The sequence below is a fragment of the Pelmatolapia mariae genome, linkage group LG2, assembly GCF_036321145.2.
Source record: "Pelmatolapia mariae isolate MD_Pm_ZW linkage group LG2, Pm_UMD_F_2, whole genome shotgun sequence".
Taxonomy (NCBI): Eukaryota; Metazoa; Chordata; class Actinopteri; order Cichliformes; family Cichlidae; genus Pelmatolapia; species Pelmatolapia mariae.
Window position 1 is genome coordinate 26,075,190 of NC_086228.1, and position 16,735 is coordinate 26,091,924.

Sequence of the window (16,735 nt, forward strand, 5' to 3'; positions counted from 1 at the left end):
AATGTTGGAAGAAACTGAATGTTCCTACATTGAGAGGGCTTTATGTGCCATTAAAATTTGGTGAACTTGCCTCATACAACCATGGGCAGGAAACAATAGTTGAGTGGCAAAGAGAACACGAGACAAGGCAGATTATGCGCTCCATGGGAGTAACTGGGTAGTTTTAGACCAAAACCCCCATTATTTCTACTTCACTGCAGCGGAAGCAAGTCAAAGGAGTGGGTTGAGATGCATAAGTAAAAAGACAGTGAAGAGGAAAAAAGTGGTGAGCACAACTGAAGGAGAGAGGAAAAACAGGGCAGTGCAGGAAGTGGTCGAGAGGAAGGACAAGTGCGCTAGGAACGAGAGAAAAAAGGCAGAACATGAGGTTGTAGATCAGAAGATGCAGGTCTACAAGAAGTGTAAGAAAGAGGGACTGAATGAAGATTTGTAGGAAGATGATATATTTAACAACAAAAAAAAGTATGGGGGGGACTTATCAGCCCCAGGTCAAGAGGCTTCTCACTTAATTAAACATGAGTTCAAAACACATAAATATATATATATATATATAGGGTTTTAGGCGCTTGATCATCAGTTTGAACACCATCAGAGAAGCGTTGGATCAGCCCCAATAACTGTGACAAGTTCTCAAGGGAGGTGGGGATGGCAGTCTTGAAGAGCAGTTACACCACCCAGTGGTCACCTGAAAGTTGTTACACCTTCTGAAAAATAGGGAGTCACCCACAGCAGCGGTCTGTAGTTTCATGTTTAGAAATCCAGCAAACCAAACATTATTTTATTTTTAACATCCAGCAGCAAAAATCAAGGGGAGAAAAAAAAGAATATACAAATTACTACATTTAAAAAGTTCATATCAAGCCTTTTATTTGGTATACAGATATTCATAGATTTATACAGTTTATATATAGAGAGAGCGAGATTTTTATATATATATATATATATATATATATATTTAACATGTGCCACTGCAAAGTCACAGACAAAAAATTTTTTGCCAAGAAAAAAGGAAAAGAAAAATATATGTGCTTAATTTCAAAGTAGTGCTGTGAAGCGCTTTTAATGAAAGATGAACAAAAACGGAATGATGAGGTAACTGCAAGGAAGGAAAATAACCATTCATAATAGCTGAATAATAATAATAATAATAATAATAATGATGATAATAACAATAACAATAACAATAACAATAATAATAATAATAATAATAATAATAATAATAAACTGAACAAATAGGCAACCAAGAACTATAGTGGCAGCATGGACCCTTAGTGTCAAACTAGAGAAAAGGTTTAAGTCTATAACATACATACACACATAGTATGCATACAGACAGTGCATAAACATACAAACAGGAAGTAAAGTCAGTCACTCATGAGAGCAAAAAGCTCTCACATGTTGTTTACTTTTCTCAACAGAAAACTCAGACATGCTTCAGGAGATGTTAAAAAAAAAAAAAACTCACTCTCTCTCTCTCTCTCACACACACACACACACACACACACACACACACACACACACACACACACACACACACACACACACACACACACACACACACACGGCCCTGCATTACAGAATGGGCCCAGCAACAGTTGCACAGGTGTGGTGCATGCACGTGTACGCGCCCGCACGCGCACACACGAACACACACTACATCGGGAGATACTGGAGGACTTCTGTGCATTTGCATGGTAGAAAAGTGCGAGAGGAAGTCATCCCATGAAAATGACATTACATGTACGAGGGGATGCAACATTTTGGCAAAGAATGAAAAGAAAATAGGAAGAGAGAGTGCTGCACAAACATATAAGATTATGGTCACAAATATATAAGGTTGTGGTGTGAGAGTGTGCGTGTGTGCGTGTGTGTGTGAGAGAGAGAGAGAGAGAGAGAGAGCAGGCAGTGCTGAACATGTCTGACAGACATTAAGGAGTGTCTGGCTCCCTCGTGTGGTCACTCCGAGTCTCTCTGGACCTCTGAGGCATCCGCTCGACAAATGGGGCACGTCCTGTTGGCCTGAGGGAGAAAACGGCAAATTAGGTTTGAGAGATGGTCCTTATATTCAGTCAGGACACTGATTTCATGGTCGCACACTTATTGATTAAAAAATAAAATATCTACGTAACCCTTTTAACCCAATTTACACTGAGGCTTTGTGCAGTGCAGCGTGCCTCTAAATCATAAGACTGGTATGATCAACAAGAACTTGGTGTTCAAGAGCCTCATTTAACATTTTCAGTGGGAAATCACGTGTTTATGAAATCTTCAGCACCTTCTGACTGTAGTATCCTGGGGTTAGTGCGAGTTCACAGATTTCAGTAAATCAGATGAGGTTTAGAAACATTTCAACACACTTGGACTGAGATTTGCTTCTGTTATTTATCAGATCTTTTGAAGAGTGAGATTCTCACTAGATTCCTATAATTAAGAGGTGTCTGTGTATCTTAATACATGTGTGCTTGGACTGATTATATTTGTGCCTTTCAGCAACTTCCAAAACGTTTTTTCCAGGTATGTTATGTAACACTTTGCTGAGTGACTTCTGCCCTGTTCACACATGGTCATGAGGGATGTTATTACATTTAGAAAGCTCTAATTTACACCTGACATTAGAATCCATCACCGCATGTGTCTCAAGTGACAACCTGTGAGTGGCTCTCACTTTCCTGCTTCATTTGCAAAAAAATAAAAATAAAAAAAATGTGTGCCACTTCTCTCTGCAGAGACCAAAGCGATGCAATTTTCAATACTAGTTTGCCAGAAATTAATGTCAGAAGAAGAAATCACTACAATATTAGACTCTGCTTATTCTTTGATACATTCCTGGCAAACCAGATCACCCAAGGTGTTTAACACACTCATAAACTGTCTTTATCATTTACAAACATTTCAGGCACTGTGTATCTCATTTGAGAGCCAACAAATGAGCGCACCGTTATGCTTGCACAGAGGTCATCAATGAGCAAGCAGTCTTTTATAATGAGGCCTCAGGCACAATTTCATGCTCACTTGAAAAACAAAGTGACCTTATGTGGCTGAGACCACCTCAAAATCTGGTTTAGGTTATCAGATCATCCCTTAAAGTGTCTTGAGAGGACTCAAATTTACACTTGGAGTGAGCACTTATTTTGATGCAAATGCCATGTGTGAACAGTGATGTGAATCTGTTGCCAAACAATGCGCAATAAGCCTTGGCTAACTGTAAATGTATGTGTATAACAGAGATCAGCATAAGCTGGTGGGCTTCATGCTGGACACACGTACCCTCAGCCACTTGTCGACGCACTTTCCGTGGAACTCATGACTGCAGGGCAAAACTCTTAGCAGTTGACGCGACTCAAAATCACTCATACATACCACACACCTGCAATGAGATAGCTATTAGCACGCAAAGTGCAGCAAAAGAAGAGACCTTTTTGGCGCCTTCTAAATGACAGACAGTGCATTCAGGCAGATTTAGTTAGGGCAGCAACTTAGGGTATCTGCAGAAACTATTTTGAAAAAGGGCACTTGGATGTACGCTTTACTAAAAAATATGCACATTTTGAATTTTAACATATTTCTCATGGTATCCAACCACATCAGACAGAGTTTATGGGTGACATTAGCAGTGTGTTAAGCCCTCACAAGCTTTCAAAACTATAAATATACTAAATAAAATGTACAAAGACAGTCTGTTATCGATAAAAGTCCACAATGAAATTCTCAACCCCGAGTAGCTGAAAAAAATAAATAAATAAAAAAAATCATAATGAGGATAATTGTCCATTATTAGCAAGTGCATTGTTTCTAAAAGGGCAGTACTCACAGTGTTTGCTCAGACTGATGGTTATTTGGATTAAATCGATAAGAAGGAAGCTGTTCTATGTCTCCCTTGGTCAGTCCTCGGAGTTTAGCCTCTCCCAGGCGCTCAGCGAGGTTCAGCAGAGCCTGTGGGAGAAAACATCAGCAACAGCAGAATTAGAGTCTACCCCCCAAACCCGCACACCAGGAAATGCATAACCAAAATGCTAAAGAATGGCAAGAACAAACCTCATAATTTTCCACTTCACCATCATCGACATCCAGCTCTAGACTGATTGCAGGACCTGGCTGGACTGGCAGCATTGATCTACAGAAGAGCAATTTAACACAAACCAAAACATTAATAACATAGTAGTTAATTCAGCTCTCGAATCATCACAATACATAGTTACTTTTTGTACTTCACATTACAATAAAGTTATAAGTTTTGTTGTCACTGCTTGGCTGTATAGTATAAAAATAATGAAAATTAAGTCAAGGTGGCTCACAAACAGTCAAATCCAGGTGTGGAAATTGAAAAGTACCTGTAAAAATGACAAATATCATCTTGATCTTAAGCACAGTTTGGATGAAGACTCATTAGGTGATCAGTAAAATCTAACCAATACACTGTCTGCACTGCAGTCATTGTATTCTTTGTTTAAATAAATAAACTCTGTATTAGTTCCTTAGCCTCAAGGGGATTTTCAATAACCATGCTCAAGTCTCAATGGCTGCATCTCAGATCTTGACTTTATTAATTTGCTTTTATCTTGTGGGTGTGGACAGGATTTGGTCTTCAGTTCTTTTTAACACGCAGCAAAATTAACATATTTATCAATAACACACTAATAAATATTCACATTCCAGCAATAAATATCAGGTCTGTATGATATACAGGGTCAATTAAAAAGAATGAGCCGATTTCAAAGTCCTTTAATTCTGCAGCTGTCCACCGGTAATGACTGAAACACATACAGTAAGAAAGAGGGAAGTCACCAGTTTCACGTGGTTGCAGGTAAGTAGCATAACAGCAGTGGCTGCAGTGACTCCAGACATGGTCACAAAAGTATAGGAAGACTTTGACTATCATGTGGACATATGCTGTCTGTTCGGAGGGGGACACACTGAGGTTTTGAACGTAAAACCTTATATTCAGCCATGTATTTTAAAATTTACCACAAGCTTCTATGTCCATTACTTCAAAAACGATATAATCTTTTGAAATCAGATTATTCTTTTTGATACGCTCTGGATATTTGTCTAAAGATAATTTAAAAAAAAAAATTCTAAGTGAATTCATTCGCTGTTCTACTTACAGGAAGTAAGGCAAGAGGCTGGGGTGGTAAGGCGAAGGTGGCAGCTGCTGGGAGCGGTACCGTCGCCCTGGGAGACGGCGAGGAATGAAGTTTGGATAGGACTAGGTGGAGAGATACAACAAATACAAGTCAGATGATTTGCACAGCATTACATTTTTATTTTTATAACACTTCATGGGATGAAATAAACATATTTTATAAATTATTGTAAATGCTCACCACTCCAAAGAATTCCTGTGGCAGGGGGTCATGGGACAGGAAGTGGAGTTGTGTGGAGTGTGGGGTGAGTGCAGGGTGGGTGGCAGGAGGATAGTGAAGCCCAGCACCCAAAGACAGATGCTCACCAAGCAACTCAACATCATTCTCTATCCTCTGTAACGGCTGAGGAGACCAAGGACAAAATGTTAAAATTCAAAACATATAGGTGATATTGCCCAGGATTATTCCTGTCATTACAGCATAAGGAGCAACTTAACCACTTAATAAATTTAATTAAAAAGTAGGAATGGGATTAAGAAAGAAAGTTTCAACCTTTGAAATACAAAGCAAGTGTTTTAAAAAGGGATAAAGAAAAGAAATAACTGAATTCAGAAAAAAACAATTGAATTATCTCTGAAATCGCTTTTTAATCAGTTAATTGGCAGCTGCTTTAACATGTAGCCAATGCAAATGAAATAAAGTCTTAGATTAAAGCTGTGCAAAGACAAAATGTGCACAAAAGAGCTGTCAATACCACAGTTTCAGTACATATACTCATTTATTACTAAAACTCAAGAATACCACAAACTGCTTCAACTCCAGTGTTTAAAATATGCATCATCCATTTAGCTTGAACTTTGTAAGACGTTTTTATAAAGTTTGCAGTTTTTGAAATTCCAGGAGGAATTTTGAAAGCTTCCCAGAAAGATCTTGACTGTGACTAACTACTAGCTTAAATTAAAACACCTAATACAAAAGCTGCATTTGATACCAAGTTATCAAAAGGTTTCCCACTCACCGAACGGGCCTGCTGTGCTGGATATGGTCCAAACTGTCCAGGCTGAGGCAAATGAGGTGGATGGTGGGAAAGATGTGTGGGGGTATGGGTGAGATGAGGTGGGGGCAGCAGGAAGGCCGGATCACTGGACAACAGTGATGGGAATGGGTAGGGCATCGGTAAGTGCTGCACAGAACAAGTCTGAAGGACCTAGCAGAAACACACAAAAGTTTCACTTGTTAAAGTATGTTACAAAAAGGATTTCATAAATAAATAAATAAATAAATAAAAACAGAAGAAGATTAAGTAACATTTAACAGACATGATTTGAATTCATGTCGATAATATGCTTATTTACACCTATAACCACTTTAATGTCAAAACAAAAAATGAAATACAGTCCTGTGAAAAAGTAAGTACACCTTTGCCACTTCCAAATTAGGCAGTGACGTAGATGCCAGCTGGTGCTAATCAAATGCACTTGATTAAATGAACATCAACAAATTATGATCGGCTCTTTAAAAGCAGAAGTTTTGGCTGTTTGTTGGTTAATTAGAAAAGGAAAGAACAAGCATGGGTTGTTAGGAAGGGTTGCCAAGAGAAAGCCTCTCTTAAAAACACATCTGAACAAACTACAACACTTCTGAAGAGCATAGATTTTTTGTGTGCAAATCATGCATGCATAAAATGTATGCATAAATTGATAATACATTTGTATGCTTTTGTTCATACTTCATGGAAAAATTCAGAAATCCCTCTGACCATGCGTGGGATGGGATCAAAACTAGTACCGTTTTTTTTTTTTTTTCGCACTATAAGGCGCACTTAAAGTCCTTTAATTTTCTCAAAAATCGACAGTGCGCCTTATGTATGAATTCTGGTTCTGCTTACTGACCTCGAACCGATTTTACGTGATACACAACGCTCAAAAAATCTGTCAAAAAATGTTTTAGTACGACTTTGGTAAGCTACGAAGCCGCACCGCTTGATGGATTTTCGAAACATTACGGCTGCCGTAGTCAGGAGTCTCACAGAGTAATCTGGGTCCAAAACTCCATCTGCTTCAGGTCCCAAAGTCAAACGAACACTGCGACATCACTGAGAGTTAAAAACTGTCTAAATTCTTTCATCTTTAATAAAACGATCAGTGTTAACAATGAAGTTTAACATCCAGGCATCCATGAAAACAGAATGTATTAAATTTAATGGAGTTAGAAGCTAGCTCGCTAGTTTCCACCTAAACATGATATACCATGTTCTGACTGAGAGATTTCTGAAATAATTAAAATGTACAGCTCTGCTTTCACTTCCAATATAAATAAAAACATGAAACTAAACAGCAGTGACTCAATAAACGTGAGGGTTCCGGATGGTTAGGGACAAATGCAATCGCATGGCAGGATGCTGTAAAGGGACCAAACTTCAGTCAGGAGAACAACTGAGAAAATCCATCCACAATACGAGATTAGTCATTAATATACTGCAACAACATGGGAATAGAGCAGCTGTGAGAGAATTCAACATTAATGAATCAATGACACGGAAAAGAGGAAGCAAGAAGAATGAGTTGAGTAAAGTTTGAGTTATCTGACTGTTTTGTTTTGCCTAATGCGCCTTATAATCCGGTGCGCCTTATGGTCCGAAAAATACGGTACAATTTTTTTTTTTCCCCTATTACCTCCTTCAGGTAATTATTTGCAGTTTTCCCAGAACATCAGCCACAAAATTCTCAGAATTGCCATAAAAATAACTTGCATGTAAGGAAAACAAAATACTAAAGAGACTTTAGACTTTATCTCTAGACTTTATCCTCTTAACACAAACATATTCTTGTATTCCTCATTTAATATAATCTTTTTTACCTTTTCTTTTAGCCAAACTTTCTTTCAATTAGTATTATTTTCTACCTTGAGTCTCGGGTGAAATGATATTCAGCTCAGATATTCAGTTTAGCAGTTTCTCCCTTAAGAAACTGTCACTACTCTCCCCATTTCACCATAAGGTTAAAAAAACAACAACAAAACAAAACAGAAAATCACCAAAAACGTGCAAAAAAAGCAAAAGCACTCACGGGAGGAGGGACGCTGCACACAGGATAGTGTTGACCACTGAAGACCACAGAGCATGCTGGGATCTGCTGTGGGGCAGAGCGAGGTGGCAGGCCTGGTGGCGCTCCCGGTGGAGTCACAGGATACGAGACTGGAGCCGAACCCTAAATATGGAGATCAGCAGAAAAAAGGTCTGCCACTTTATGGCTGTAAATTTTAATTAAAAGCTGGATAGCTGGAGTTAGCAGACTTAATCCACGTTGTCCGAGTTGTAAATAACTAATTTTAAAACTTCATGGATCACTGCTAACGCCACAGATTTATATTTGTTGTGGAGCACAAATCAAGCAGATGATAACCCTGAGGTCTGCATTTCCCTGCAGCTGAAAACTCATTATTCCATTTTTTTCTTTTTTGTGTTTTCATTAAATCCATTGTTCATTATGTTTTCTTTTCTAGAGACAAGTTTAAAATGCTTACTGCTGGATATGTGCATTAAAATATATGTATCGATTTATGTAAAGATTATGTATGCATGCATGTAGAGATGAATAAAACACACAAACAAGCCAGATATATTAACAGACAATCCTGCATTAACCTTTTACCTGTATGATCAAAACAAAATTATATTACTCATTAGTCTCCATCTACAGCCATAAATAATTTTTACACCCACGAGTGATAGGCTTTCATTTTCACATTGACTTGTTTGCATCTTAGAGTGTTATTTGCACCCATCTCTCAATCTTAAGCAGAGTTAAAAAACAAAAGGAGACAAAAGCACAGAAAATGATTCAGTTAACAGCAATTCAATTATTTTTCTTTCCTAAAACAGGTCACATCATCTGCTTTGAACCCACCTGCTCATGAAGATCCAGCACCACACTGCTCTGTTGCTGGGAAGGGTGGGCGTGTGGGTGCTGTGGATGAGCTGCAGGGTGCAGAAGCCTGGGAGAAAGGTTTGGAGACTGGTGAAGAGGCCTCGGGGAGGGATTTGGAGGATGGTACCCAGGGCGTTCTTCAGGCCCGGGCCCTGCCCCAGGCCCTCGGGGAGGCTGCTGGTTATAGGGTGGGTAGCCCTGTGGAGGAGCTGGATGGCGGTAGTTTTCATCCTGATGGCCAGGTGAAGGGCCGTTGTGGGAGTGCAGGTGGTGGTGGTGATGATGATGGTGAGCATTTGGGTGATGGTGGTGGTGGTGGTGATTGTTGTTGCTGTTGTAGTGGTGATGGTTGTTGTTGTTGTGGGCGTGGTGGTGGTGGTGTCGGGTCAGACGGTCTCTCCGGCCACGCTGACGTCTCATTGGAGGGCTGAGGTGGAAGAAAGAAGGAAAAACTAAAGAAGAGGCAGAAGGAATTATGTTGACATTTGCATCATGAAAGACACCTGATAAGCCACCTATGGCAACATGACTAAATTCCTGCCTAAAACTTTAATTCCTAACTCATTTAACAAAATAAGAGTCAAAACCACTCAACAGGCAGATTAGCATTCAAGTTATTAAGCTTTCTGAAATGGAATTTTTCATTCAGATATTCAAATCAATTCTAACATTCAGACAAACAGCCAAATACACTATAACAAGTGAAAATTCACAAATGTGTGCAGATTGCAATGCATCAGAGCAAATTGCTGTGTATCTGATACCTTAATACATTCAAGTATTTTGTTTTTGTAACCTCAATAGACCTTCCTAATTTAACACATCTGATTAATTTAATTATACTAGAAAATATGAGAAGACAAAAAAATACTAAAATTTATTCCATTCACATAGAACACAGACACTAATATCCCACAAAAAATAAGTTGCCAGCTGCCACTACTAAAACTGAGCATAATAAATATTAATACAGACAAATTCTAAGAAGCGCAGCAATGCTGTTGTCATAATTCTTTCAGTTTTTATTCAATAAACAACTTAAGGTTTGGTTAGAGAAAATGTGAACACACAAAACCTAGATTGCAAGATCTCCAATCTGTCATAAGTCATTACATTTACAGGCTGAAAAATGAAATTTATTAATGAAGTCTGTTTGTATGCATTTGTGTCACACACAAACCTGCGACGGTTTCGAAGGGGTGTGTGGCATCGCTCTGGCATGTAGTGGGGGTGTGGTCTGCGACTCGGCGGCAGCTCCCAGGGGCGAATGGGAGAGGAAGGAGTTGAGGGTGGGGCGGAGTTTAAATCTAACATGGACTGCTGGGAAAGACGCTGCCTTTTTGGGCTTGGGCTGTCTTCCATCTGGACACAGAGGTGAAGGAGGAGAGGAAACCACAAATGGTCGGTTAGAGGAGAAAAAAAAAAAAAAAAAAAAGTGAGAACAATAAGGCAGAGGATGAATAAGAAAGAGAGCACAATGAAATTCAAATTCTATTTAAACCAGAAAAAGAGCAAGGAAAACAGGCGGTGGTCATGTTTCATACTTACTTTGTCCCGATCCTCGCTGCACACGTTATCTGGATGAAAATGTAGCACTCCTCCTGCCGGCCGCACAGATTAAAAAACAGAAAAAACAAAACATAATCAGATAAGACAGGACTGAGGAAAACATCACAAGACACATGGACATTTGCAAGCCAAGCCGACAAAAATACACCACCCGCAACACACAAACACACACAGGTAAGTGGCTGCCTCTGACATTTTATTTTCCTTTTCTTGCCTAAACATTTCTACAGACTTCACACCACAAAGTCCAACGTAGAAAACAAAAATGTGACATCTTGTTACACAACCAGAAAAGTGCTTTGCCCTCCGATAGGGTTTGTCTTCTAAACAAACTTTAAAATTCTCTGCTTTAAATGAGCAGACAAGAAAGCGAGTCATCTCTGGAAGATGTCACCCTGGACGTCTCCTCGCTAGCTGTCACAGCCAAGTCACTCCCTCTGATCTTACATGAAAAGCCCATGCACACACACACACACATACAAAAAGACAGCCACAATTAGGCATGTATAACACGCCCGAGCAACTTTTTGTATTTTACAATGTGACCTACTTCAAATGCAAATAACTACTTTACCCACTTTTGTAGCATAAAGAAGGGAAATTATTGATAAGGAAAATAACTAACATCAAAAGCGATAATAGGTGCTATTCCTTTCATGCAATAGTTCCAAACATTTCCTGAATTCAGCTTCTCAAATGTGAAGATATGCATTTATCCTGCAATCTAAATGCAATCTAAAGAGATCCTTTTGGCAAATTATGATGGACATGCTCATTACTACTTTTTTTTTTTTGCATTTCACAATACATTTAACGACTGAACCCCCTAGCATTAGCCCATAAACTGGAGTGACCCTATACCTTCTGACTATCCCCTTCACGTACAAAGTATTAGCAAGAATCTTGGCTTTAAATGTCATGTTGGCCCCACTTTTAGTGTGCTAAAGATTTTCAAGCAGGTTAGTCAAGCACTATCAGGTTTGCAATGACAGCTTTGTTTCTGATAAAGAATCTCTTTTGTAAGATCAACAGAGCATCACTAAAAAGGATTGAAATTAGTATGTGCCCCCCGCCAAAAAAACAAAACAAAAAAAAAACTAAAACTAAAAATAACATTGCTGAATAAACCACTAATGCTATAAACGTAATCTCAGAAAAACACACTGCTCTCCTATCTGTTTATCTAACAGTCCACATGTGCAGTCTGGAAGCAACATGTGCATGCAGACATTTCAGCAGCTTAAGAAGGATGTCCTTGAACTTGGCTGACAAGAGTTTCCTCTAAGCAGTTCCCCAAAAAACCTTTAATCACCAAAAAGGGGAGGGGGGGGGGGGGACTCCTCCCCTCATGCTTTTCTGTTTCTTCCTCTGTAAACCTCTCTCATCCAGACAGCCCTTTCTGCCTCCTCAGAAACAACAGATCTGAAGGCAGCCCCCTACCCCTTTCTTGTCTTTGCGACGCCACTCCAGAGCCATGTGAAGTCTGCCGATAGTGACAGCTCAAAGATGCCCCGCTAGTGGCTGCGGAGAACAGAGGGACGGGTGATTGAGCGTCTAGCCAACATTTGGGCCAGTACATTGGCTTACATGTTTATTCATCAAACCATCCCTTTTTCTTTAGACCTCATAGGGTTCTGGGCCTCAGATGGCCATGCAGTTTATGCAGAATTAGGCCGGTATATGCTGATTCATCCCGGGGAGCTAGGAGAGGGGATGGTGAGTCTGACTGGACGGGTTCTGCTGGTGAGTAGACGCGATCTTGCTTCCCTTCGAGCATGGCTGCTGATGGGAGACTGACACCATTTCTTTTACAACAGACAATTGAGTCGAGCAGGGTAGTGAACTCAGAGCATCAGCTGTCATCAAGAAGCAATTTGTTCATGCTCTTTAGCTGAAGTTCAAAAACTTAAAGTATCATGTGGGAGAGACAGGACGTAATTAGAGAACCACTCGATTTACAAATAGAATCTGCAGATGAAGATGTGTAAATCTGTAACTACAATGTCAGCCAGCTATTACAGCTATACCAAGTGACGACATTGCTTGAAAATGGAAGAGAAAAAACAGGAGGGGAAAATAACAGAGGTAAGGCAGTTGGATACATTTTTAACAACCCCAAATCCAACCCTGTCACATACTGCATAAAGTGATGCCAAGAGGCGTAATACAGTGACATGTACAAACAAGACCTGGCAAACAAAAAAAATCTGTGATGCACTTAAATATACACAGTGTTGCTTTGCTTACACACAGAGCACATTTTACACACAAACCCCTGCCACAAAGGATAAGGCATGTGCAGCTGCTAAGAGGAATAAGAAGACAGCTCACACAGATGGGAAATATAGTGCTGAAGTCATTCACACAAACCCCACTGTGGTCTGTCAATTTGGGAAGCGTGTGTTTCTGTGAGAGTCCGTCTGTGTGGCTCATTTTGGCTGTTTGGCAACAGTGCTGCTATTACGACACGGCACCATTAAAAGCCTGCTTTCATTCATTCCCTGCACTTTTGTTTGCCTTTGAGGGAAGCCAGTCTAGTTTTACAGAGGGCTTCCAGTCACTTTTCACTGGAAACTTGCTGAACACTAAAGAGTGGTGCCAGTGGTGAGATAATAAACAAAAAGAGGCTCATGTGCAATCTCAAATGTTATTTTCTTTTATGAGAGTTTCATTCACTTTTTCCTCTTCTGTTTACATTTTTTTCTGCTGTCTCGTTGACGAGTTTGGGTTTGGTAAAGAAACACGGCTAATTGAATAAACCTTTGATGTAAACCGGACAGTACAATTAGATTTGATGTGAGAAAGTGATGAAACGAACAATGAGCCCACACAACTGCACTCGGCAACATCGATCTTTACTTGTTAATGGCTAAATACAGTAAAGAAAGACATATTTGACTAATCTGAGACAATATCAAGCTTTACACAGGGTGAAATGCAAGTTGACGAGTATAATGCTTAAGGATGAAACAAGGAAAACTGTATAATGCCAGCCTGCACCACAGCACTGAAACTAAAAATAAATCACTATCAAGAAAAGGACAAGCCTTGTTTCAAGGCTCCAACTGCTCTATTAATCAGACTCCTCTCATACATGTCTTGCAGAAACTGAATAAGAGCATGTGGGATGTCTTAACCAGTGGGCTCATGCATTTGTCTCTGATCTGATAAATGAAATTGCACTGCTGCTCTATAGCGAACACGATTACAGTCTGAAGAACTTATAGATTTGTTTTATTCAATGTCAAAAGCAATTCAACTTTATCGCTAAATATCTCTATCTAGATAACAGTAATCTGAATGTCCCTGGTGTTACTTTCCTTATACTGTTTAACTGCATTCATACGAGTAACACGATGTGACCTGGAGGCCTTCAGCACAACTGTGCTTGGATTAGCCTTAGGAAAAATCTGCAGTGTGAAATGTCTACTAATAGCCAAGATCATTTGCATTCTGAGAATAAAGCCAGACAATGACATACAAGGAAAAGTTTGTGACCTATTTGCACTCTATTTCTAGAGATGAGTGAACAATGCACACTCCAAGACCCACTGCAATAAGAGATAACCCGTTTCCTTGATCCTTAACATGCATTTTACATTTTTTTGTATTTCTGTAAAGAATAATAAAAGCAATTCTACAAGGTTAAACCTTTGTATTTTTCAAAAAAAAACAAAAAAAAAACAAACATGCTCCCTGCCAATTTTAAATATACCTTTCCCCAAATGTGAAAAAAGTCAAATATGCTTATTGAAACATCAATCAATCATTAACCGTTACTTGGATGATAACACTAAGACATATAAAAGTCAAAGTCTTCCAGTTAAGCTACAAATAAGTTTATACAGGGAGAAGTTGCAGGCCAATAGAATAATATTATTTTTGATTTATCTGCAGTGCTTAGTTTCTACTGTGGGCAAGGCAAGTTGAATTCTGGAAATAAAGTCAGCTCAGGAGGTAGAGTAGGTCACCTACTAATCGGAAGGTTGGGGGTTTGGCAAGATAGTTTGGTAAGTTGGGCAAGATACTAACCAGAAGCTGAATGTCAGATAAAAAGCACTTAAGCATAGAATAAAGTGTTTGTGTGAATGGGGCATGTTGAATACAGTGCTTTAAGTGCTCAGAGAGAGCAGAAAAGCGTTACATAAGAACCAGTCCATTTTCCAATGACATACAAGACAAAGTTTGTGAACTTGGTTTGCCCTATTTACATGAGTAAATGCTGACCAAACCTCTAAAGAAAAGAGACTGCTGCCTACCGAGCAGCGACCCATAGCTGGCCTTTCAAGCAACAGCTGGCAGTGAACGCACCAAGCCTTTTAAGCTGCTAGTGATGAGGCTGCATCCCTCAGAGGAGGGATCCATCCTGTGTTAGTATGTAATGTAGATGCAATGCATCTAGCCGGGCTGCAGGCCCCGACTACTTAACCCTGCTTACCGGCTCCGGGATGCCTGTGAGCTCCGTGTGAAGAGTGGCGCTGCGCCCCTGCGGACAGGTAGCTCCCCTGGGTGTGCTGCTGCTGGTTCTCGGGGTAGCTACGACCTCCGTGGTGCGGCGCCCAGCTAGAGTTGCTCTGCTGCGGGTAGTTCACCCCTCCGCCGCTGGCGCTCATCAAGCCCCCGTTACCGATCGCGTTAGCGCCGCCGTTGCTTCCAACGCTGCCGTTCATGGCGAAATGAAAGAAGCCAGACCGAGACCGCGAACGAGTCCTCGGGGGGTCCATGGCTAGAAAAGGACGAGGGCGGTGGTGGATGTAATGTGACGTACGGGCAGGTGCCTCGCTCTTCAGACCGCTTTTCCGTCTCTCTCTCTACCCGCCCAGTTACCTCTGACGATCACCTGCTACTGCGAGTGTTTTCTGAGGCATTTAAAGCTATTGTTTTAATGAGATGAGACACCTGAAGGCAGCAGGTTCAGGGAAGCACAGCCCTCGTATGTCGCACAAGCACCATCTGCATCGACTCCATCCACTCTTTCCCCTTTTTGCTATCGGTGCCGCTCAACTTAACGAAAAACCGCTTATCGTTTTCTTAAACCATAAGTATTCAAAATTAATACATCTGCATACAGTACAAGAAAATTATGTTTTAACTCTTTGTTATCGTCAGTGCTGTCCTCATTACTAGAACGGTTTAACAATTTTCTGCGTCTCTTTTGTGTTTTCACAGTCAACAGTCAGGCTTTCCCCACATTAAATAAAAGTATTTTATAAGCACTGGTCGCACAGAATTAAGTCTTATATGAGTGAAACCATTGCCGAGACTTATACTTAGGAACAACTGAAAACAATAGCCTGCTCTGTGCCACCAAAAAGCCAGCTAAATAAAACACTTCGATCCGACAACACAAAACATAAGCAAGATGGCTAGCTGTAAAGCGTTAGCAAACTAAAAAAAAAAAAAAAAAACGGCCGCCCGGTAGTTGCTTGCAAAATAAAGTTATTAGCATAAGTTTGTCAATAAATTAGAAGTAAACCACAGCGGCTTGCCTACAGTAAACAGAAAAGTTACACCCCTCTGCGTTTGCTAACTATACCTGCTCGTTCATTAGCATAAATTCGATTTTCCAGCTAGCCCAAGGCTAACAGGAAGCGGGGTCTAGAAGGGGAAAACAAGTCCAACAGTGCCGACATTACGAGCTAGCGAGCGTCGCTCCGTGTCAATGTCAGGCTGGTCGGTGAGCAGAGCTAAATAGCGAATATCCTATCTACATGAAAAAGCGAACAGCTACCTCGTCCGTGAACTGAGGTGGACAGTATATGTCTAATTTAAATCCCCTCTCGCATTCGCTATCGAGTGTTTTCTCTGGTCAGCGGGGAGTGTAGTGGAGATCAATCAATGGGAGGTTCGCATCGCTGTCAAGTCATCATCAATCGATAGCAGAACGAATTTTTGCTAAATTGCTTTCTACTTTTCATGTAAAATTATACAAAGTCGCTAGAAAGGAAAAGTGAAAAGTGAGGAGAGCAAAATATGTCTCATTAGCATGCGCCAAGGTCGACTTTAACTACTGGCTTGTTTTCGGAATTGACTATTTTTGTCTGGCCAACCGCAGGCATCAGCTCCGCTCATTAATTATTCAGCAGCTTCAAAGCAGAAATACTATGAGACAAGGCTTTGAGAGCCGCTGGCATCCCGGGGCTTTTTCAGCTG

General features: G+C 40.3%; 1 protein-coding gene across 1 annotated transcript; it reads right to left on the reverse strand.

Annotated features, from left to right (window-relative positions):
- Positions 1–865: 865 nt before the first annotated feature.
- Positions 866–16,428, reverse strand: LOC134644063 (E3 ubiquitin-protein ligase RNF38-like). The gene is made up of 12 exons (XM_063496741.1): positions 15,021–16,428; positions 10,562–10,614; positions 10,194–10,375; positions 8,993–9,440; positions 8,153–8,293; positions 6,103–6,291; positions 5,325–5,486; positions 5,106–5,206; positions 4,036–4,114; positions 3,812–3,933; positions 3,268–3,367; positions 866–2,019 (listed from the first exon to the last, which is right to left on the reverse strand). Exons 1-12 carry the CDS (start codon positions 15,304–15,306, stop codon positions 1,957–1,959), a joined length of 1,926 nt encoding a protein of 641 aa, XP_063352811.1. The 5' UTR covers positions 15,307–16,428; the 3' UTR covers positions 866–1,956.
- Positions 16,429–16,735: the final 307 nt, after the last annotated feature.

Bases quoted from the DNA above. Each gene is read 5' to 3' on its own strand.
- LOC134644063 (XM_063496741.1), bottom strand. From the start codon at position 15,306: ATGGACCCCCCGAGGACTCGTTCGCGGTCTCGGTCTGGCTTCTTTCAT. The intron at 8,294-8,992 runs GTGGGTTCAAAG...CTCCATATTTAG, and splicing joins TGCTGGATCTTCATGAGCAG to GGTTCGGCTCCAGTCTCGTA. The intron at 5,207-5,324 runs GTGAGCATTTAC...CTCTCCACCTAG, and splicing joins CACAGGAATTCTTTGGAGTG to TCCTATCCAAACTTCATTCC.